Source organism: Ursus americanus, chromosome 32 (assembly GCF_024610735.1).
Source record: "Ursus americanus isolate L20-20 chromosome 32, mUrsAme1.1.p, whole genome shotgun sequence".
Lineage (NCBI taxonomy): Eukaryota > Metazoa > Chordata > Mammalia > Carnivora > Ursidae > Ursus > Ursus americanus.
In genome coordinates, this window is record NC_142158.1 from 1,950,502 (window position 1) to 1,974,484 (window position 23,983).

The 23,983-nt window shown below is 45.5% G+C and overlaps 1 protein-coding gene and 7 non-coding genes across 8 annotated transcripts in view; 5 read left to right on the forward strand and 3 right to left on the reverse strand.

Annotated features, from left to right (window-relative positions):
* LOC123794173 (uncharacterized) overlaps window positions 1–15,225 on the forward strand; it is a 54,159-nt gene extending 38,934 nt beyond the window's left edge. The window contains exon 4 of the mRNA XM_087858014.1: window positions 14,973–15,225. Within this exon, the coding sequence (XP_087714140.1) occupies window positions 14,973–14,985 (13 nt within the window). The 3' untranslated portion in view covers window positions 14,986–15,225. The remainder of the gene's footprint in view (window positions 1–14,972) is intronic.
* TRNAT-AGU (transfer RNA threonine (anticodon AGU)) lies at window positions 2,474–2,547 on the forward strand. Its single transcript has one exon. It is a non-coding gene; the product is annotated as a tRNA-Thr (tRNA).
* TRNAV-AAC (transfer RNA valine (anticodon AAC)) lies at window positions 5,933–6,005 on the forward strand. The gene has a single exon. It is a non-coding gene; the product is annotated as a tRNA-Val (tRNA).
* TRNAS-CGA (transfer RNA serine (anticodon CGA)) lies at window positions 7,530–7,611 on the forward strand. Its single transcript has one exon. It is a non-coding gene; the product is annotated as a tRNA-Ser (tRNA).
* TRNAR-ACG (transfer RNA arginine (anticodon ACG)) lies at window positions 8,690–8,762 on the forward strand. Its single transcript has one exon. It is a non-coding gene; the product is annotated as a tRNA-Arg (tRNA).
* Window positions 10,229–10,302, reverse strand: TRNAI-AAU (transfer RNA isoleucine (anticodon AAU)). Its single transcript has one exon. It is a non-coding gene; the product is annotated as a tRNA-Ile (tRNA).
* TRNAF-GAA (transfer RNA phenylalanine (anticodon GAA)) lies at window positions 12,701–12,773 on the reverse strand. The gene has a single exon. It is a non-coding gene; the product is annotated as a tRNA-Phe (tRNA).
* A 6,442-nt stretch (window positions 15,226–21,667) lies between the features above and the next one.
* On the reverse strand, window positions 21,668–21,761 carry TRNAI-UAU (transfer RNA isoleucine (anticodon UAU)). The gene is made up of 2 exons: window positions 21,724–21,761; window positions 21,668–21,703 (listed from the first exon to the last, which is right to left on the reverse strand). It is a non-coding gene; the product is annotated as a tRNA-Ile (tRNA).
* Window positions 21,762–23,983: the final 2,222 nt, after the last annotated feature.

Below are 23,983 nucleotides of genomic sequence, written 5' to 3' on the forward strand. Positions count from 1 at the left end.
CGAGACCCAGGTGCCTCCCCGCTCCTGGGGCCTGTTCGCGGCAGGTCAGCTCCGCCCGGACGCTGGGGACCCGGGACCCTGCAGCCCCCGCTCGCCCATCCCGAGTCCGCCGCGGAGCGTCGCGGCTGTGGGGCTGCAGTGCGGCTCCCCGGACGCGCGGTGGCGCCCGAGTGCGGGGCTGGCGGCGGCGGCGGCCCCAGAACCGCGGTGGTCTCCGAGGAGCTTCTGACCGCGCCGGGACCCGCGGCAGAGAGCCAGGACCCCCAAACCAGGACGAGGTCTGTGGGAAGCAGCGCGTGTCCGGAATCAGGGAGAAACGCCAGGACTGAGAGGGGAGGAGGAGGCGAGGCGCGAGTCGGGAGGCTCAGGAGCACGGCGGGAAACCACCTAGGAGGGCGCCCTCTCCAGCCGGCGCCTGGCCCACCTGCCGGCAGGTGCCCGCCCAGGGAGGGGCCGGCGGAGCAGCCAAGGCCTCTCTTCCTCCGCTCTCTCGGCCGCGTTCTGCTTCTCCTCTTCCCACTGCGGCTCCTTCTGAGCTCGGGTTCTAGTGTTCAGAAGCTGATCGGTCTGTGTACATTCTAAAAACCTTTACTCTCCATTTGTAAGTGCATCTGTGCACATCTATCTGTGTATTATATGGTCTTCTTCTGCATGCGCACTATAGTCTCTAAGATGTTTAGTACTTGATACGCGCGTTTTTTCCTAGAAATGAGAATCATATTCTTTGACTAGCTAAATTTGCCATTTAGTTTCTAACCTCGCGTTTCAGGTACTTGCATTTAATATCATAAATTATTCTTCTGGTCCTTGAGCACGTTTTAACTAACTTTATACATCGTTTGAACCAACTAGTCGGTGTTTTCATAATTTTTTGTTGTCGTTCTGTGGTGACAATTCTGTAAGTTCATAGGGTAGAATATTAATATTACTACCACTCTTGTTTTGCCAGGGTGCTCGCTGTGGTAAATGATTTCTGAGTCTGGGCCACATTCAGACTTACTTTGACCTCTACAGATCCAAGTAGGCACCAGTCACTTGCCTTTGGTCGTGGGTCAGTTCCCTGGGAAACAGACCCGGAGATGATGGTTGTGTGCAGGTTTATTGGGAACGCTCTTAGAATCAGCAAATAGGAGAGGGTAAGGGAAGCAAGACTGGGAAGAGGCAGGAGCTGAGCTTGATGTAGTTTAACAGAGATCTCAAGCTGATTCTCGGGGATACTGCATCCTGGAATGGCCCTTCAAAAATGTCCTGCGTTACCCCAATGTTCATAGCAGCAATGTCCACAATAGCTAAATCGTGGAAGGAGCCGAGGTGCCCTGCAACAGATGACTGGATTAAGAAGTTGTGGTCCATATATACAATGGAATATTACTCAGCAATCAGAAAGAATGAGTTCTCAACATTTGCTACAACATGGACGGCACTGGAGGAGATAATGCTTAGTGAAATAAGTCAAGCAGAGAAAGACAACTATCATATGATTTCTCTCATCTATGGAACATAAGAACTAGAATGATCAGTAGGGGAAGAAAGGGATCAAGAAAGGGGGGTAATCAGAAGGGGGAATGAAACATGAGAGACTATGGACTATGAGAAACAAACTGAGGGCTACAGAGGGGAGGGGGGTGGGGGAATGGGATAGACCGGTGATGGGTAGTAAGGAGGGCACATATTGCATGGTGCACTGGGTGTTATACACAACTAATGAATCATCGAGCCTTGCATCGAAAACCGGGGATGTACTGTATGGTGACTAACATAATATAATAAAAAATCATTATTAAAATAAAAAAAAAATAAAAGCTTAAAATTAAAAAAAAAAAAAAGTCCTGCGTTGAGGCCAATAGGAGGATGGGAAGCCTTTATACTTTTCCATCAACCAGCCTTGGATGGGGGCACCCCCAGTGGTGGGTGTAAATTTGGGTAAGGTGCCTCTTTGTTGAGGACAGTTCCCAGAGACCCACCCAGTTGTGAGCCATAGGCAGTCAACATTTCTGAAGTTGAAAAATGAGTGCCACCATCCTTGAGCGCCATCTGACAGGTGCAAACATGTCCTCACAGTTCTTTTGGCAACCATGTGTCGGACACGTGCTAATCTTTGACCAATAACATGTCCTTTTCCACACTAATAGAGGAGAGCGCAGGTGTGGTTACAACGAAATGGTGGTTAGTAGAAAGTCAATTCATTTTTCCTTTTGGGTTCAACAAAGGGCTCTGTCCCTGCCGCCAGAGTTTATAGTCTAGTGAGTCTAGTGGTGTCCACATTGAAACAATGATCCAAGAAGAGACCGTCATTTAGATTCAGTCCCCATGTTCATCCTTCCAAAAGAACATTCTTCTTTGGTTTTGACTGAGACAATGTCTATTCTTTCTTGTTTTTGAAACATCTGGTAAACTAATTACTAAGTTTGTTGCAGTGGAAATGTGTGAAATCATACTCAAATGAGATGTAAGTGAAGGGGGGCTTGTGCCTGGCTCTGTGGCTTAGCTGGTTAAAGCGCCTGTCTAGTAAACAGGAGATCCTGGGTTCAAATCCCAGCGGGGCCTATCTTTCTACTCTCTTCCTGGCTTTTGTGATTTAACCTCCTATGTTTTCTCTAGGTGCGTAGGAGCCAACCTGAATTTACACAAGATGACTCTTGAAATATTCAGGCTTTTGAGAAGCATTCCCAATACATATACATCATTCGAGGACACAATATTTGTGCTAGTCATGATATTTGCAGTAGGTGAGTAACCTCACCTAGCCTAGCTGAGGATTGCCCCTCTGCTCTACCACTTGAGATCAAGTGAGGAAATGAACCACTTTGAAACCATGTGCCTTCAGATATTCTTTGTATTACTAAGAAATTACTGATTACTAAGAAAGGATTAACTACCTTCTTGTTGGTTGTTGAGCATCTGGGAATAGAGATGTTAGAAGAGGATTTTTTTTAAACTCCTTGAAGTGGATTGGAATCTAACGGATGACATCATGTAACTCCCAAAAAGCTGAGCGGTTAACAGTACTGAATGATAAAAGGTGGTGACTCTGTAAGACAATTTTAACCATGGCCTGGACATTCACAATTGTGTCTTTGCTGAAGGGAGTTCTTTCTCATGGAAATACTATTTCTTTCCTGACATAAGTTATTCTTTATTCAAACCACCTCCCCTATTAAATGTTCCCTGGCTTGGGATCCTCAGACAGCTCCTCTTTTGTGCTATTAGAGCAGGCATGCTGTTGTTTTAGGCCAGCTGTGTGGTTCTTTCTTCTCCAAGTCTGCTCATTGGTTAAATTGGGCACTGGATAGTTTGGTGAATTCACTTGAATGAAATGTCCATTAAAAGTGAAAGGTGAAGTATGGCGATGAGGAGAAATGTCAGGGAAAGGGAAATGGTTAGGAAGCATGTCCACTTGGTGACTAACAAAAACTAGGTATGAAACAAATGTGATGACCACACTGTGGATAACTACTTCCAGAAAGCATTACTCTGCAGACTCAGCTGAGATCTTCTGGATTCATCTGTCTCTGTTACCTGTTATCACACTTTCTTCTCTGTATTGGGATTGTTTAATGCTGAGTCTGTGTCTTCAATTCCACGTACACAACATCAAACTCAGGAGTGCCAAACACTCTCAGATGGCTAAGTTTTACGTTCTTGAGTCTTGCACCTATACCACAATGGCAACTGGAAGTATCTCAAGCATCTTGGCACTTTCCAGGGCTGATGTTTACATCTTGACTCATTGCAGAGTCTCAAGTTGATCCTTCATCCCTCAAAATTTCTTCGTCCCCTCTAAACATCTTGGCTGCCTGCCTGGAGCCGATCTCCCCAGATATCCACATCTAAGACAGATCTCTCCCTAGCTTCAAACTCATATTTCCATCTCCATTTGAATTTCATATAGGTACCACTAACATGGTGCACCATGAACTCAACTGACATCAATCCCATCGGAAACCTGTAGTTAACCTTGATTCCTCCCATCTTCAAACATCACAAAGCCTTGTTGACTTTGCCTTCAACATGTGTATGATGTCTTTTCCTTCTGTCCTTCTATTGGTCCCTATTTGGGTCTTCAATATCTCTTCTTGACCACAATCTATAATAGCCTCCTCTTGTCCCCGCCGTCTTCAAGACTGGGCATCAAAACCATTCTCAATACAGCGAAGTTTCCAGCTTAAAATATAAAACATCTTTTCCTCCTTAAAATTTCTCAATTTTAACCCTCAAATATAAGACATCTTTTCCTCCTTAAGATTTCCCAGTTATAACCCTCTCTTCTTTTCCTAATATATACATATAAACTTACCTATTTCCCTCTAAGCACTGTTCTACTTGGATGTACTTTCATTCTTTTAGTTAGAATGTGGGTTATTTAGACGTGTGGTGCTTAAGTTTCCCTATATCCAAGAATTTTCTACTTACCTTTTTGTTATTGACTTCTAGTTTAATTCTGTTGTCAGAAAAATTTTTTAGTTGTTTTAATCCTTTAAAATTTGTGAGACTTGTTTGATGGCCCTGTTTTGGTGAATTTTTCATGTACCCTCTAAAATAATGTGTATTCTGCAATAGTTAGGTGTAGTTTCTTATAAGTGCTAACTAGGTCAAGTTGATCAGTTACTAGCTGTGGTTCAAATCCTCTGTATCCTACTTATTTCCCCTTATCTTTCAGCCTCTCATCAGCTACTCAAAGGGGTCTTTAATAGTTGTGGTTGTACTATTTCTTGTTTTAGTTTTCTCAGTTTTGCTTCAGATAAGAATTAATAAGTCTTCTTGGTAAATTGATCATTTTATTGTTATTGAATATGTCTCTATCTTTGGTCTTACTTTTTATCTTGGGGTCTACTCTAACTGATACTGATATATCCACACCAGCTTTCTAATGGTTCGTGCTTTCAAGGTGTATCTTCCGTCACCACTCTGCTTTCAACCTGTCATCTTTATTCATCTTATGTGTCTCTTGTAAGCAGGGAACAGTTGGCTCCTGTTTTTCTTTGTTTTATTTTACTATTTAACCTGCCAATCTCTGCCCTTTAATTGTGTGTTTATCTCATTTACATTAAATGCAATTATTTATATTTGAATGTAAGTCCATCATCAAGTTATTTGTTTTCCATTTGTCCCACTCGTTTTTTGTTCCTCTTTTTCTCCCTTTCTTTGATTTAATATTTATTATTCCATTTAACCTTTGTTTCACCTAAAATGTATTCCCTTTTCCCTCCAGCTGCTTTTAAGATTTTTTTAATCTTTGGTTTTCAAGCAGTTCGATATAATTTGGGTAGTTACAGTTTCCTTTGTGGTTATCCTGGCTGTCATTTGCTGAGTTTATTGAATCAATGAGTCGATGTGACTTTTCTTTTTCATTAAGCTGTGTCCTTTAGATTAGTGCATTTTAATTATGTAAAATTACATTTTGATTTTTTTTTTTTTTAAGAAATCTTCACTGATGACATCTACACTCCAAGAATTAATGGTTAGGCTCCAACTTCTCTCCTAATATTCAGATTAAAATATACCCTCCCCTCTTTGGAAGGCACATCCCGTATTTTCTCTGATCTGGCCCACATATTCCCATTTAATCTCATTTATTCCCATGCCCTGCTTCAAACCCTTGGATACCCTCCCACCACCAACATCATGCGCACTCCAGTTCCCAAGGACAAAATCCCCGTTCTAACCTCTCTGCAGCATATTCATTATACTCTGTTCATCTGTGAAGTCTCACATCTGCTGTCATTTTCTCTACAAAGCCATCGGGGCATTGCAGTAATTTCCAATTTTTTTGGCTGTTCTAAATAGGCTTCTCTGAATGTTACAGTAGATGTATTTGACGAACGCATCTCTACTGGTATACAATAGTGTTAACTTCATAAAGGGAAATCTCCAGGAAAAGGACGTGAGGCATCAAGAAATATCTACTTCTACCAAAGTAATATTCAGTGGGGTTTCCGTAGTGTAGTGGTTATCACATTCGCCTAACACGCGAAAGGTCCCTGGTTCGAAACCGGGCGGAAACATGTACTTTATTTGCTTTTGAACCTATTTCCTTTTAGACATGTACTTTCCTTTGAGAGTCTCAGACTTAAAAACAAACGTGAATATTTGTGACCCAAAATATGCCACTTTGGCACAAGGATTATTTTGAGCTGAGAGCAATTAGGGAAAAGCAAACAGGAAGGGCTCTCTGTCTTCCTCCTGTCTGCCTAAAAGCAGGGCATAAACATCCCTTTCTGAAGGTGTTCCCCTTCCATCTCTCACACCAGCGGAAGAGAACTACCCTGATCACTAGAAATGGAAACTCAGCGCCAAGATGAGTCTGCAGAAACAAATCCCGCTAAAATAACCCCGGCTTCTGCTAGTTTCCCCATATAGTTACCTTCCCACAAATATTGCCCCTAGAAGCTCAAACTCCCCCTTTTGTCTACCCTTTTCCCTACAATGTTGTTAAGATGGTATAAAAGGTTTTGAGTCTAACTGCTTCTTTGGGTTCTCCCTTCTTTCCTGGGAAGCCTTCATGCATTTAAAATTAAAAATATCCACATCAACAAAATTTGTAAACTTTTTCTCCTGTTAATCTATCCTTTGTCAATTGAACTCACAGGCTCCTCCTGCAAACCTAACAGAATAGAGGAAAAATTCTTCCTCCTTACATATGGAAACTGTGAAGGTCAGGGCTTTGGGAATTTGAAGAAAATACACACATATGCAAAAAGATGTTAAGGAAGAAGCATGTAATGTGGAGCTGGGAGTACTTGCATTTGAACCATAATTCACATGGTTCCACACAAAATAAGTAAGGTACAAAGTGTGCTAAAGGACGATGAGTGATATGGAGAAAAATAAAGCAAAGAACAGGAAGGAGCACTGGAACGAGGGGAGTGTAGGGTTTAGACATAATGTTCAGGCTGTGTTTTCTGGTGAGTTGATATTTGAGAAAGTACCTGAAGTGGGTAAGGAGCTAGGTCATACATACATCAAAGCAAGAATATCCCAGCAAGCGCTGCAGTGGGAGAAATGAGATCTCGGGCAACTCAGCAGCCCAAGTAGGGACTTAGGCATTTACTCTGATGAAATGAGGAGATGTTGAGTTTTGAGCAAACCTGTGCTCAAAGTGTTTTGGTTCAAAAAGATTTCTGGTTGCTTATCATTGAGTGTTTTATAAGGCTGGAAAGGGTGGAAGAAGGGAAATCTACTAAGAGATTTTTGCAATATTCCATGTCAGAGATGAAGGTGTTGTGAGCCAGGGTGATAGCAGTTGGGTGATAAGTTTTTCGGATCTAGATGCATTTTGAGGGGTGAGGAAAAGAGAATCCCCTCACACATGTGGAATGAAAAAATAATTGAGGTCAAGGGTGTTGCCAAGATTTTTACCTAAATATCTGAAAAGTTGAAATTGCCATTAAGTGAAATATGGAAGCCTGGGCTTGGAGAAGGTTTTGAGGGGACCCTGAGGAACCAGTCATCCTCTCTATTCTAACAGACTACATGGTAAACGACATATACTTGTCTTCAGCCTAATGAGTAAAGGGCTTACAAGAGGGGCTGTGATGGCCGAGTGGTTAAGGCGTTGGACTCGAAATCCAATGGGGTCTCCCCGCGCAGGTTCAAATCCTGCTCACAGCGTTGTGCTTTTTGGTGTGGGGCCCACAGCTTGAAGCTTCTGCAAAATTGAATGGCTCCCCGACCAGCACCGCAGAGAAATCCCTTAAGTGGCAGTTCCAATTTATAACTCAAATACTTCAGGAGGGCGTCGCTTCCAATTTATAACTCAAATACTTCAGGAGGGCGTCGCCAGCTAGTTATGCGTTCCATTATCTTCTTTCGTCCTCTGGGCGCCTGTGAACCGCCAGAGCTCCCTCTCCCCGCTGTCCACACTGAGCTTTGGACTGGGAGCACTCAAAAATACTGGCTGCGTTGAGGTGAAATTGTTATATCTGGCCGGTGTCTGATCACAGCGGCAAAGAGAACACAGGAGACTTTGAAATTTGGGGAAATAGATGCCCTTTCTGATTATAGAGAGCCAGCAGCTTCCTTAAAGGCGTGCTCAGTCAGTGATCTCCAGTGTTGGTACTGACATCAAAGGCCAGTGAGAGCCATAAAAAATTTAGGATAATTTGCCAAGCGCTCTTTGAAGCACTTTTTGTAAATGAGGAAATTGAGGCAGAGAGAGGATATATTTGGACTTCTGACTTTGCCTTTTCAAGCCCATATGAAACCTCATCTCCTCAGCACTTTTGCATTTTCAGCTATTGAATTCTTGCCTCATTTTTGTATTTTGTGTTTATTGCAATTTGTGGACAGATGAATATTGTGGGTGGGGGAGGGCAGTAATGAAGAACTCAAAACTAGGCACTAATCTAAACTGGGTAAGGAGTGAAGAGAGAACGTGGAAACTGAGTCCATGGAGATATGGTCAAGTTAAACAACAAAACAAAAACAAAACAAACAGCTACTAGGCACCAAACAAGTTTCAAATGCATACAGTCAGAAAATAAGTGAAGACTGACCTGTTTTCAATGAAAACATTTTATGTAAATGTAGGTTATGCAAACAAGTCACAAAATAAATTATGCTTTCCCAGAATCGGTACAGATTTTGTTCCTAATCCCTGTCTAAATTAAAAAATCAACCACTTCTTCGGCTGGTATGAATTGTGTACCGTAATGGAAAATACTAATATTGAGAGCAGTGTGGCAGGTGTGGGCCAGTGGCGCAATGGATAACGCGTCTGACTACGGATCAGAAGATTCTAGGTTCGACTCCTGGCTGGCTCGCTGAGCTCACTTTTTCTTCACACTGTCAAAGTACTTTTTCAAAAACAAAAACAAAAAAAACATTGAAGCAATCCTTAAAGCCTTTCGAATACACTTTCCAGGAACTGATCTTTCCCTTTCACGGATGCTCTCCCAAATCGGCTGTCGGTTGAGTCTGAAAGAGACGTCAGAAGCATCAAAGGAACGGTCCTCTAAGATTTTCTCAAAATTTATCTCTTCTTGAACTTGAGACAGGAGATTGGCTGAAAAGGACCATTAAAGGAAGGTTTTAAAATCGAAGAGACTCTAAAGAAAAATAAACAGTAACTTTTCTTCCAGTGTCTTCTCCATCGATATTTTTTCCCCATTGGGAAGAGTCCTCACCCCAGAGGTCTCGCCTGTGCAGTTCCTTTCTCGCCTGGCTACCAGCAAAGAGAAAGGGGGCCGCCATCTCCTGGGAAAATGTTGAGGCAAGGAAGGTTCGGCTGCGGGGACACGGGTACGAGCGGCTCTTTGCCTCAGTTGAGCCTCTAGATAGAGGTTGGCCCTGAAGGCCGCGGTCGCCACTCCTCCCCGACGTGTCCCTACGTGCGCAGCCGAGCCTTCGTCCGGGCAGAGGCCCCCGGGGGACAGAGAACCAACAGGAATCCCTTGTTTTGCCAAGGTAAACAGCCTGGAGAAGATCCGAGTGTAAGGAAGACCTGGGAGGTGGCAGCTTTCGGACTGCCTCTCTGGACAGACCCGCCTCCTCCCTGTGCATCGAGGCCGCGCTTAGAAGCTGGAGGGAAATCACTGCCAAGTGGGAGGCAAGTCCTCAAACCAACCCAAAAGATCATCTCCATATGTGGACGGATTTCCGAATGTGTAGCTTGTCTCCTCGGTGTGCATCGCGGGTGAATTGCAGTCACCGCGTGCGCCGTTGGGGGCCGGAGACCAACCTGAGAAAGCAGGTGCGCGGTCGCCAGCCACCGCCCCGCGCCTCACTCGGCGCCTTGTCCTCACAGGCAGCTGGGAGGGAGGGTTCTCGGTGAAAAGGAAGGACCAAGCACAGACCCGACTGGAACACAGCGCGTGTCTCGCTGCTCTAGTTGCGCAGGACTCCTTTTCTCCACAGAAATTTGAAAATTCTTTGACGCGCCCAGATAATGTCTCCTGCGTTTCACTAATAACTGAGCAGGCGTATTTCAAAAACTCCTCAATTTCCCCTTTCCTAAAACACAACCGTCTGGCTCCCACGCAACGCCTTCAAGTGTCTTCAGTGAGGTCTTCCTAGCAGGTGTACGTTACTTTTTATTAAAAACAAGCAAAGCGAGACGAAAATCCATAGCCTTCTTGTTGAGAGGGACAATGTCTGAAGTCTCGATTCGGAGTACGGGCGATTTGGGTTTATAAGTGGTTGTCTGAAGTCTCGATTCGGAGCACGGGCGATTTGGGTTTATAGGTGGTTTGAATTGGGCAGAGGAAGGGCAAAAGAGCATCATCCAACGTGGCCCGTACGGGGATCGAACCCGCGACCTTGGCGTTATTAGCACCACGCTCTAACCGACTGAGCTAACCGGCCGCCCTGAATACCGGCCTCTTCTTTTTTTTTAAAAAAGTAAGCTCCTCTACATTTTTGTGCGTCTAAAACTAAAGGGAATTCTTTCTCTTCCCCCCCCCCCTTTCTAAGGAGATCTTTACATATTCATAGACTGTAATGAGGAGTCCACATTCTTTCAATTCTTCGGATTTGGAGAAGAAAATCCACGGAAGAACTTTTGTGCAGAGACTGAATCTATCCTTGTGGAGGGTGCACTGTAGCCGGATTTTCAGTTGTTGGTGAAGGGAGTTCCCCCTTTTCAGAAGCATGTCTGTAGCACAGGATCACAAATTGCACACTTGTCTTCCATGACCTGTAACTTAATGACCCATTAAGTGCAGGTTGTTTCAAGGCGAGGAAACGAAGACGAGCGGTGGAGGAAAGGATCCGGTGCCCCGGGGTCGCGGAAGACCCGCAGACACCTGCACTGACGTCATCAGCCATGCGCTCCAGTGCTGGACCACGGCCCCCAGCAGCACTTGTCACCCGCCAAGTCCAGGTGACTTGTCTTGTTAGGGGTGGGAGAAAGGGGCCGCGGAGGTTTGCAGAGGACAAGGTGATGGCAGCGCCCGGCTGAGGGTTAAAGTTCTCACCCAACCGCACATTCTGTGCGTCATTCAGGTTGCGGGGTGCTAGCCGCGTGACCCCCGCCCTGGGCGGCGGAGGCGGGAGCCGGAGAGGTGCGCCCTGCGGTCCCCAGCGAGCTTATCGTCTGGCTTCCTTACCCAGAGACAGGTTGGAGGCGTCTTCGGCACTTCAGGAAACCTTGTGTTAGTTCCCTTGTAACTTTCCAATTTTCTTGCTGACCGACGGCTAGACAGTTTTCAGCGAATACTTTCATTTAGAACTAAGTCAATCAACAAGTAATGACTTCGTTGATTTGAAAGCCAACGCGGGTGCAGGGGAGACGCTTGAGCCTCCAATGTCCACTGTCCCAGGTCGAGGGCGGAGTCTCACGGATTTTCCACCTTGCATTCTTCCAGGCTGCGGGGGCTCTGCTCCGGGGCGCAAGGCCTCCAAGCCTCGACCCCACACGGAAGGACGCTCTCCGGCGTGGCCTCTGAGGGCTGCGTCCTCCTTGTCCCCGCGGGGAACTGCATCCCCAACCGTGTCACGGACCCCGAGGTCCGCAGGCAAAGCCACCGCGACGCACCTTGCTTGTTTCCGGGCCTTTCAACCCCAAAAGGATTACCGTTGACTACTTCCTCCTCCGGACAAACGGAGTTTCCCGGGTGGCAGACCTCCCTGACTTTCTCGACTCCGCCCTAGGGTGTTTGGGAGGATTACGCACGCCGGGCACTCGCTCTCCTAGAAAAATCAGCATCTTGCCAGTTGGCGAAACCAAGATGTGGGTCTGTTGTCCTCACCCCCGCCATCAGCTGCGTCCCGGGTAGACTGAGGGCTCCAGATCCAAGAACTGTCTTTTTCTGTACCCTGCTTTTGAATGAAATATTGTGTATGAACGTTACTAGTAGTGATTCCGGATCAAAAGAAGGGCTCCTTAAAAGATCCGTCCTTTAACATTACACCATGGTACAGAACGAATCTCCACGGGTCTCAGACTCCAACTACCCCCGAAATCCTCCTCGGAGGCCACCGGAGCTCTCGGTTTCTTGTTTATCCTCCCCAAAATATTCCACGCATAGTCAAGCATACATCTCCACCTACATTATTGGCAAAACACAACGGAGCATCTGCAGTGAATGTCTTGTAAGAGAATTTCAAATTATGTGTGTTATATTCCAGGTTAGAGCCTATAAATTATCCAACACTGTCTCGGGAAAAATAATAAATCAATATTAACAATTCCTATTATATTTTACAGCATATATGTATTATGCCATCACATATAATCTTAATAAATACTACTAAATTTCAATTTATGTTTATGCTATCATTCATGCCTTTCTCCATAGTAAAATGATGCAGTAGACCTGTCCCCGCAGCTGAAAAACAAATATTGTATAAAAAAACCAAAACTTTTTACAGGATTCAAAGTGCTGACGATAATGTAAGGGTCTGTGAGGCCCAACACTAAGTGAAGCAGGAGCGGAGGTAATTACGGGAAGAATTGGAAGTGCCCATGTCCTGATTCTTATAGATGCATTTAATAACACCCGAGTGCTCTGAAAAAGGCGCTGGGAAGGTTTTCTTTACCTCAAGGAATTGCTGGGAGCAATTAGGCGTATGGACGTAGAATTGTGCTTTGCCAAAGAATTTACAAAAGCCCTTTCTGTGATGAGGGTAAATGTCTGTAGCTCCTTTCCACATCGGTAGCTCGGGGGACTCAACTTATTTGAAGATTGACGTTTGGTATGGGTTTACACAGCCAATCAGTAATGGGAAAGTTAAGGACGTTTGCAAAAAGACTGGAGACACCTGCCGAGACCCGGGATCGAACCAGGGACCTTTAGATCTTCAGTCTAACGCTCTCCCAACTGAGCTATCTCGGCCAGCCCCCAGGCCTTCTTTTTGTCAATTACAAAATAACCTTTTCTGAGCAGTTTATTTTCTTTTTTGGATGCTACATTTCAGGAAAAATAAGTAAAGTCCTTGTCTTGTTTTCTGCAAATGTAACATTCTGCCCTTTTCAAAAATAATTGCACCAACATAAAAATTAGACATTGGGGAAACGTACTCAAAAGTTTCCTGAGTATTATAGGAAGAACGAAAAAACATAACGAAAATTTTATATACGGTTTCTAAGGATATGAATTAGACAACAGTTGGGATGTAGTGATTCCAAGCTTCCTGCTGGAAGAATTCAAGACAACACCATCTGGGATAAATTCTAGTTAGTACCTCAAATATTTTTTTACTCTTTCAGTTGTTTTTATTCTTTCGCCCTTTCATTTATTAAGGTATAAATTACGTACAGTAAAGTATGCAAATCTTAAGTGCACAGCTTGATGATTTTTAAAAACTTAAATTCCTGTGTAACCACCTCAGCTCTCCCAGGATTCCTCTCCTTTGCTATCCTCCCAAAGTTAGCCGCTGGTTGGAACATTCACTATACGTTGTTGTTTATTTTGTACGTTCGCACACATTAAATCAAATTGAATCTGCAGTCTTCTATCTGGCTTCTTTCACTCAGTATTGTCTTTGAGATTCATGTGTGTTTTTATCTGTGAAAACAGTTTGGTCATTTTCATCAACTTCCATTTGGTCATACCACAACGTACTTGTCCATTCTAATGCCAATGGGCGTTTGGTTTCCCGTTCTAGGTTACAAAAATCATGGAAACTTCTTGTGCAAATTTTGGGTGAACATAAACACTCAACTCTCAGATAAATAGACACATACATATATACATGTATACATAGATAGGTACATAGATATGCAGATAGATATATGAAATTGCTGGGTCATGCATGCTGGATGTATGTATTTTAACTTTATTAGATGTTGCTACACAGTTTCCCAAAATGCACGTATTAGTGTACACTATTAACAACGACCTTAATGAGGCTTCTTGTTGCTCCACAGACTAGCGCATACTGGATATTATCAGCCATGTTAATTGTGGCTTTTCAGGTCAGGATGTCTTGAAGGTTCTTTGTGATTTTAATTTGTGCTTTTTGATGACTAAGGACACTAATTATTAAAGGGGAGAGACTAAGATATTTTTGGTGTTTCTCTTTTTTTTTTAATACTTACATTATGGGAGTATCTATTATTTGGATAATTGAAAAAATAATTTAACATATCCTATATCAAAAATTATATGAGATATTTGCAGTCAACAAACCCCACCTCCTATATAATGCAAAACATTATAGTATTTAGGTATGGACAAGGCCAAACACAAATCTTTACTCTTTTGCTCAAACCTGCTGATAAGGCCAAACACAGACCCTTCCCCTTTCACTCCTTGCCAAGTCTTGTTCTTTGTCTCATGAGTGATTAGCTAAGATGAGAACAATTTGTCCCTGTGTTTCCCCTGGTTCAATGATTCAAGAAGGACTCATAGGACTCAGCATATAGTTGTCCTCACAGCTATTATTTGCTATACCAAAAGGATACAAAGCAGAGTCAGCAAAGGGAAAAGCACATGGGGCAAAGTCTGGAGGAAACCAGGTGCAAGTCATACAGGACAGGCTTAATTCCTTCAACCCAAAATTGTGACAACACATGAAAAATGTCTACCAGGGAAATTCACTAAAGACTCGGTACCCAAGATATTTGGGGGAGGCTGCCTAGCATATATTAAAACTCCAGACCCAGAAAGAAAGCACGTGTTCAGCAAGAAAAGTATGGTTTGCATGAACAGCTTAGGCAGTGAGCCACTCCTGTCATCTGGGAAATGGTGGGAACCCTCTTAAAATCGAAGTTCCCAGATGCAGTCAAGGGCCCACCTTGCAAGCAGGACTTTCTAAGGAGAATAGTCTCAGTCCTGCTATGCTAAATCTTTCTGTACAATCCCCCTGAAAGTAGCTGGACACAAATGAACACTTTCCATTCATCTGATGGAAGCTTCTCCAACACAAAACAATTCCAAGTAACCTCACCTGGAAGGTGTGTACCGTCCCATAAGAGTCCAGCAAACTACCCTGCAGGGAACACTCTGACCCTTCAACGTGGAGTGCTCTCCTGATCGCAAGAGCCTAAATAACGTCCATGTCCTCATTCACCTGGTTTTTGTCTTTGACAGATTGGTGTTCTGAGTCGCACAGGAGTAAAAGCCCACCTGAGACACCCATCTCATCCACCCAGACAAGGAGTCCTCCCAAGCCTGCTGTGCTCCTTTCCTTGCGGATCCCACGGGGAGCCCAGTTCCTCATCCAGGTGCTCCAGACATTCGTCTATGGAGGTTGGTAAGGATTTAATTTTGCTTCTTTGTTTGAGAGTTCTTTTGGTTTGGTGTTGTTGCTGGCTTTTGTTTAACTTTGGTATTATGGGTAACTCCAAATCCACCCCGAAATCCCCCTCAAAAGCCCCCACCATTACATGCTTTGGCACTATGGTGACAATTCAGTTCATTTCCTCCCCAAATGGCAGAATTTAACTCCTAGAACTAGCTCTTTTCAGTATGTCCTTGATCATTTAAGATATCAAAGTCTTCCCACTTTTGAAACAGCTAAGGTTATTTATAATCATATCACTGCCTATGTTGACTTTTTAAAATAGATTTTATTCTTTAGAACATTTTTAAATTTACATAAAAATCGTACGGAAAGTACAGTGTTCCCATATTCCTTCTCTCCCAACTTCAGAAATTCCCCTATTATTAGCATCTTGTGATTTGTTACAATGATGACCCAAGATTGATGCACTGTTAGTAGCTAAAGTCCACAGTTTACGTTAGAATCCACTCTTTGTGTTGTACAGTTCGATGGATTTTGAAAAACACGTTAGTTGAATGACTAGTAGGCATTGCAATGTAGCGTGAGGCTACTACCGACCTTCTGATGACACGTCAGAAGGATTATCAGACCTCAGTGGACCACGGGCCACTGAAACTGTCAAAAGTGAAGCCGTGTGTAAGGGTGGATTACTGTGCAGTCGGTCCCCAACTTATGACAGTTCAGTTTACAATGGTGAAAAAGCAATACACATTCAGTGGAAAGCATACTTTGAATTTTGATCTTTTCCCAGGGTGTGATGTGGGTGGGATCCTCTCTGGTGATGCTGGGCAGTGAGCCGCAGCGACTGGTCAGCCCCACGATCACGAGGGTCAACAACCCACACACTGAAAACCATTCTGGCCCCACTCAGCCGTTCTGCTTTTCGCTTTCAGTACGGTGTTCAATGAATTATGTGGGATATTGAACACTTTATTACAAAATAAGCTTTGTGTTAGATGATTTTGTCCAACTGTAGGCTAACATAAGCATTCTGAGCACATTTAAGGTGAGCGAAACTAGGCTATGATGTTCTGTAAGTTAAGTGTACTAAATGCATTTTTGACTTATGATATTTTCAATTTATGATGGGTTATAGGGACATAAACCCCTTGTAAGTCAAGAAAGATCTGTATTTGTAAATATTTTCTATTCATTTCCCTTGTTCTTTGTTTTATACTTTGTTTTCCACCCCGTTTCTGCTTTCTTTGGGCTTACTGAACATTCCCTGTGATTCTCACCAGCTGTGATTCACTCTGCCCCCCTCTCCAGGTTTTGGGTCGGCAGGCTGCTCTGTGACCTCAGTATTCTGATATAACAAAGGAGAGTTATTAATTTTCAGAGTGTTCAGCTTTTCTCCTGTTCTGAGGATGAGAGTGGTGAGTCCCAAACTTTTCACATGTTGGAGCAGAAATGGAAAGTCTTCTGTGTTCACTTTTACCCTGCTGGCATCGATGTGTGGCCACGCACGGAGTATTGTCAGCTCAGGAAGTTCACCTGAGTTTCCATGTCCAGAGTTTTTATTGGGGCTTCATTATATCGGCCTAAGTGATTGATTACCCGTGTGCTCGAACTTACTCTCCAGGCTGACTGATAGAGCAACAAAGCCCTCACCCTAAATCCCATGGTTGGTCTTTCTGACATGATGAGGGTATGTGGCCAGGTCCACCCTAAAAATATATCCTACTGTACATAGATCATCTCCCAATAGCCAAAGCAAAGGCCTGACCTCTCTTTGGGCATAGCCCAAGTTTTCACTACATGGGAAGGGATGGGCTCCTCTCCACACACTCACCTAGAATGGTCTCTGGCAAAGAAGAGAATATAAATCATTCTATTTCTTAAAGAAACTAATAATATTAGTAAACTAAAGGAAACGTCCAACGTTTCCTGTGTGTGGGCCCTGCTCCTGGGCTCCCAGGAAGCTCTACTCTTACATTTACCCAGGTCAGAATGACTCCGCAAAACCTCAGAGCGTGGGCTCTATTTCTGCCCCGAGCACTTTGTACATCTGCTTCGTTAAAAAAATAACCAAAAAGGAGCTTTCCAAGCATAAAGATAAGAAAAATGTTAAACTATCCCTAGTTCCAATTAGATTAAAGTCATATGGCCTTGCACATACTAAAAACATTAGATGAAGTCTGTAACTTTCTGGAATGTTCTTCATCATGATGATTGGTAACTTTTTAAAATGTAAAAAACATATATAACCCTGTACCAGGTATTCCCTCCCCGGAACACTCTCTTCTTTGTGAAGAGTGTGTATCCTGGGCAGCTGACCCAACTTGGGCTCAAATAAAACTCTTCTCTTTCCTCTTTAAAAATTAGACTAGGGAGGACCTTTATCTCTACAAACATTTGGAACCAGAGGAATGTATTATCTAGGCAAAAAATAAAAATTAAAAATAAACAAAATTGTTATGTGAAATAAAACTTGTATGTGACAAAAGACACAAAAGTAGGCCATATTCGTAATGGATAAAATCCCTTGCAGAGCTTTTTAAAGATCTGGATCTTTTCAATCTGCAGAAATAGAAATGGAAACCGGGAGAAATAAATAGTAAAGAGACCCAAAAGGTCGGAATTGTAAGAAATGTTTCTTGGTCAACAATTTAAAATTCTATCACTCCATAAATAGTTTTTTAAAATGGGGATTGGCCACAGGGGTGCCTGGGTGGTGCAATTGGTTAAGCGTTGGACTCTTGGTTTCGCTCAGGTCGTAATCTTGGGGCCTGGGATCAAGCCTCACATCGGGCTTGTAGTCAGCATGGAGTCTGCTTGGGGTTCTCTCTTTCCCTCTCTGCCCCCACTCTCCTCTCTAATAAATAAAATCTTTTTAAAAACTTCCTGGACACATATGAAGAGGGACATTTTTAAAGTAGACAATCTGGCCCCTTCTGATGATGGCAGTGTGAGGTCTGGACCGTCGGGGGTTCCTTTACAAGGGGGCTAAAACAAACTCTACCAATTCTACTTGTCAGCCAAGCGAATGTGTTAATCTTCATTTGGCAGAAGCATATGTCAACTCTAGAAAAGCCTTGAGTTGTAAAGTTTGAAATATCCAGTATTTTCACCCGAACAATCAAAAGAAACACACTTTTTTGCTTCTCATCATTCCCATCCAAACCACCTCACTTTTTCCTCCGTTCTCTGTTGTCTTCCTCTTCTCTCACCAAAGTTCTGAGTTTATGCCACTGTACCGTTTTGAGACTCTATGAGTACTTCTGAATATTTTCTACATGTCTCATAATTAACTATGTGATTAAAAGTGAAAAGTGAAAAGTTAAAAAAAATCATGGTAATTGTCCTCAATAAGCAAACTAGTAGAAAAGACAATTGTGTCTATAAATACATCTTTTTTACAATGAGATAAATGCAATTTTAATACAACAACTGATCTATTAGTAAGAAGGAAAAAACCATCAAATTTTTTTTCTGGGCCATGATGAACGAGCAGAAATCTGTCATGTAGAACAGATGAAGAGTGTTGTGGGTAGAGAAAGGAGTCAAACAGGCCTCCTGCTTTTTTATCTGCATTGGCAAATTCCTTCTCTGACCTTTGACTTTACATTCTTTAGTGAAAGAAACTGCAAGACAAAACAAAACTCTCTTGTTAATATTGTTCATTTCTCAGTATCTATGTTGAACTTTCGTTTTGCTAAAATAAATGAATTAAGTCAAACAAAACAAAAGAAACTCTCACTCTAAGGAGCTAAGCGGGAAGACAGAGGGAGCCTCCCTGAGGCCACAGGTGGAGAAAATTTACTGAGAGGTACACTGAGTCAGGAAGTGAGCGGGGTACTGAAGAAACAAAAGCAGTTATAATACAGTCCTTGCCCCCCATCCCTCTAGGAGCTTCTGATCCAGCAAGTGAGGGAGGAAAGCAAAGAGAAGCCTGAGCTAATGCATTGGGGTGGGGCCTGGCCGAGCAGGCAAAGCTCACAGGACAGCATCCCGCAGGCTTGCAGTCACCAGCGGAGAAGTGGACACAAGGAAAGAGAAACGAGCCAGGGCAAATTGAGGGTATTTTTCAAGACACAGAGGCCTTTGGGAACATGGACTACGAGCAGGGAAATGCTGAAACATTAGGAGGTCAGAGAGAATCAAGAAGTCTCAGGAACAGGTAAATAAGGGGAGCAGAGAGAAGAAGGAATAAAAAATGAATCTCGGCTGCAGAGATGAGCATAGCATTATACTAAGTAAAAGAAGTCTAACACAGAAGCCCACACACCGTATGGCCCCATTTACACAAACTTCTAGAAAAGACAAGATAGCAATGGAAAGCAGATCAGGGGTGGCCAGGGGCAGGCGTGAGGGAATGATCCATTACACAAGCGGGGGAGGAAACTCCCGGGGGAGGCTGCTGTTCTCCATCTCACAAAGGGTAAGTGATGACCCTGGCAAAGCAGGGTTTGTCAGAGCTGTGCCCACGATAAGGCCCAGAAGCTGGGAATGTGCTGCCTCACAGGGCGAAAGGGGTTTTGCAGAGGTCCTTGAGGTAAGGATTTTAAAATAGGGAGATCATCCTGGATTATCCAGCGGGTCCAATATATAATCATAGGGTCCTTCAGAGATGGAAGAGAGGCGTTAGAGCCAGAGAAAAAATGCCACAACAGCTGCAAACACCAGAGTCATTCACTTGCCGGCTTTGATGGTAGAAGGTGGCCACGAGCCAGGGACTGTGGGCAGGCTCTAGACGGTGGAACGGGCAAGACAAAGGACTCTCGCGCAGAGCGCCCAGAAGACCACAGCCCAGCCAGTGCCGGGTTTCAGCACGCAAGGAGAGCCGACATAGACTTCTGGCCTACAGAACTGTAAGACAACAATTTTGTGCTATTTGAAGCCACCAAGTTGGTGAAAATCTTACTAAAAAGGAGACACCAGAGAGAAAACTGTACTGCTGTGTTCTGTTTTGAACAGCTCCACAGAAGCTGGTGTGATCAGAGTCACTGCAGTTGTAAAATCAAGCTTTGGAGACTGGGGACAGCCCAGCCCTTGGTAGGTCAGAGACTCCCAGAGCACACAGCAGAACCCCTGGGAACACTTGTCTCGTTTCCTCGGTCACCGCCACTGGCTCACCGTCTTAACTGGGATCGTAAATAACGTTGCACCAGGCACTACCTTTATGAAAACGGTGGAAGCGTCTCTTCTGTTGGAAAACGTGCTGGTGTTTCTGGGCCAGGCCCACAGTGAGGCCTTTGTGTTTGTTCTCCCTCTGCCTGAAGCGGTCTTGGACCGTGTGTATCCAAGACCTTCTTCCTGACCTCCAGGCCTCTGCTGAGAGGCCACTCGCCCAGAGAGGCCTTCGGTAACAGCCCTACATAACACAGCACTCCCAGGCCGACCCTTGGATCATCCCTCCCTCCTATCCTGTTTTTAGTTTTTTCTATAAAACTTCATCTACTTGTATATTTATTTTTAGCTGGTCACTGTGGATTCGCACCTGCTAGAACTTACCTTCCAAGGCCAGAGGCTTCCTCTTTCTACGTCACCACAGTAACCTCGCACCTAGAATGGACCGGGCAGGAAACGTAAGCGTTGCATGTTTATTACACAACTGCGTTTGAGAGAAAGAGCACAGGAGAGGAGTGGATTGAAGCTGGACAATTTTCTCACGCGTTGCTGTGACAGACCTGCGGGGATTTGGGTCAGAAAAGCGCGGTTGGTCAGCAGGGTGCCTGGCTCTGGGTTCAAAGTGGGGGGGGGAGAGAAATGGTACACGGTCATCAGTATTTACAGACAGGTCGTGATCAAGGGCATGAACGTAATACAGAGAATGCGCCTATCATTAGCTGAGAGGAAAGTGGGGGACAGAACTGTCAGGAATATCATACTTAAGGAAGAGAGAAGGAGGGTTCGCAGAGACAGAATAAATCCAGGAGACACTGGATCAAAGCAGAGTAACCTTGAATCACTGATTTCGGACATAGCGTCAGAATCAATGTATTTGTCCAAACAGGACTTGTTTATTTTCTGATGAAAATACATACCCAGCCACCCCTGCCGGATGTTTGACTGCTGGAGGCTGGCTTGTGTGACTCAAATCACATTAAGATTTCACAGGTGGAATTCAGCATCCCAGCAAAGATGCTGTTTCCCCGCTCGGGGGTGGGGGGGCTTCCGCACCTCCCCGAGCCCCCGGAGCTGACCTCCGGAGCTGACCAAACCGCAGAGCGGAGGACCCAGGTTTTCCGCTCCCCTGCGCAGTTCCCAAAGGGCTGAGGATTCCTCTAAAGGAAGGAGCGGGGGAAGGAGGAGAGGGGTTCCTGTGAAGCTGCTTAATGGCTGTAAGGTCTGAGGTGGAGGAGAACTTCCTTGGGTAAATTCCATTTGCCTCCTTCTGGTCTGTGGTTTCTTCCTGTTCGAATGCCTTCCTTAATCGTGGGAATATCCGCGGTCTCGGTATGGAAAATAAAATACCCTCCTTACAGCTTTTTCTTCGAAGAGGAGGGGGGGGGAATGCATTAGAATAAAAAGAATCAGAAATCGTAAAGGGAAGAAAACATGCTCCAGGTGAGGCTCGAACTCACAACCTCGGCATCACCCGCACATATACTGCTGTATAAGTACCGCGCGCTAACCGATTGCGCCACTGGAGCATGCTTTCCCCGCAGCGCCGGCGCGCGCTCTACAGAGCCTCGGGCCAGGGCGCGACCGTCCCCGCGCCGCCCCCGGCAGCGCGCCGTGCCGCAGGGTCGCCTCCCGCACCTGCCGCCCGCCTACGCGGCCGCCAGCCTTCCGAGCGAACGCGCTGCGGTCTGGACGCCTCCCTCCCTCCGGGGAGAGGGCAGTGCTTCTTCCCCGGAGCTACTGGGGACCCAGGACGCGCCCTTCACGAGAACCGAGCAACGGCGGAGGAGAACGGGCGCGCGGACTCCGGCTCTTCCCCGCCTTCCCTGCAAGAAGGGAACGACGTCCGTGGAAGACGCGAGCTGTTTGGCCGAGGCGCGGCCTCCGGGCGCACAGCCGGCTGTTCGGGGATGCTCCCAGCAGACCCGGGACCCCGAAGAGCCGAGTCCGCCAGCCCCGGCTGCGCGCGTCCCCGGGCGGCACCCCGGTCGAGTCCGCGCACCCGCAGGCTGCGTCTCCCCTTCCCCACAACCTCCCGGGCCTGCCTGAAAACCAAGTCAGAGCCGGCTGCTCGGACTCCTCTTGCAGGAAACCTGCAGGAGTCGTGACCACTCCTCGTTTGTGCTGCCTGCTACAGCGGCCAAGGCCGTGTCCGCACCCCCGCCCCCCGCTCCTCCCCGTCTCGGTCTCGCAGGCGCCTTGCAGGTAATGCACCTCAGCGACGCCGTGCCCACCGTGACCCTCGTCCCCTCCCTGGGCCTCTCAGTAGAAAGGCCGGTCGTGTGCTTTTCTCCGTGTGCTTGCTTCTTTGTTTGATTTTGGCCTGGGGAAATTGCAGCCGTCAAAGCACACACACCCAAGGTCGGAAGCCTTTTGGCTTTTATGAAATAATTCCCATGAAGTAGAAGGAGAACTGGCTAAAATGAAGGGAATAGCCTGCCTGTTCTCGACCCCACAGCGCCTACCAAACAGGACTGCGAGTAACAGACCGGCGGCCAGCTCGCTCCTTCCGGACACACGAAGAGTGGGGGAGGGGAGGGAAGCCGTCTCGCTGTCTATGGCGCTGCCGTGCGGGTGTCATTCCGCGGGTGTTAACACCTGCACGTGAGGAGCAGTGAGAAGGTTCTTTGGTAGATGACCACCTCACCTCAGATCCCTCCAACATCCCCACCACGCAGTCCCAGGGAGACAGACCAAGTTCCCCGGACCCTCTAGAGGTCGTTCCGTCTGAACAACAACCCTAGCGATTGCCCCTTGGAGAGAGCTTACACTAGCCAGGCACCGCTCTAGGGCATTTGTGTAAGTCTAACAGCACTGACGGCGCTGCGCTCCGAGTCTGGATCTAGATCAGAACCAGGAGCGAGGGAATTACGGTTCTTCAGGGATGAAGCTTCCCGTGACTCACGGTGTCACTGGCTATTACACTGACTTTCATCAGAGAAGACGAGCCTGACACCACATAGGCATTAGGGCACGAAATCATGTTCATGGAGGAAAAAGCAGAGAGCTAAATGCTTGGAATAGTCAGTGTTAAAAAAAAAAAAAAATAGCCATCTCTGACCTCCATCTACCCTTCATGAAAGCCTGGCCTGTATGGACCACATCACGGGCTCCCTGCCGTCTGCCTTCAGCCGGAATCTCATGGTGGGAGCACTAGAAGGAGATGCGAAGGAGAGAGGACACGGGTTAGAGTGTTCATTTTTCTGCATTCTTTTCTGGGAGTCAACTCTGTGTAGTCCGTCCAAGTGGACCCTTCCTTCACGTTCCAATAATGTCTTCTTTCCTCACTCCTTCAGGCCCTTGGGGTGCCAACCACCCAACACCAGTAGCCCTCCACTCCTCCCTTCCCCCCAAACCTGCCCACACCTTGATTAAATAGCTGCTCTCTGAAATCCTTCTTAAAATTTCCCATTGCCAAGAGACTCTCTGTACCCTCTGGATTTCCTGATTGATAGAAACCGTGATCGAGCTGACAAGTATGAACGGCAGTAGTTTGGGAGACAGTTTATAATATTGTGTTTTGAATAGGGGAACAATAGCATGGAAATAAACATACTTTTGTAATTGATGGGGTTCAGAACACATTACCCCAAAAGATGGCAACTTGGCAAATTAAATCTTTTAAGCTGAAGGAATCTGAGCAAATGTGAGAAGCAGGAAGTTCACTCTGACCCGCCCCTGCCCCTCTCCCCTGACGCAGGTCATAAGAGTCCCATGTGAGAGGTACCCTGAGAAAACAGGCACCCTTCTG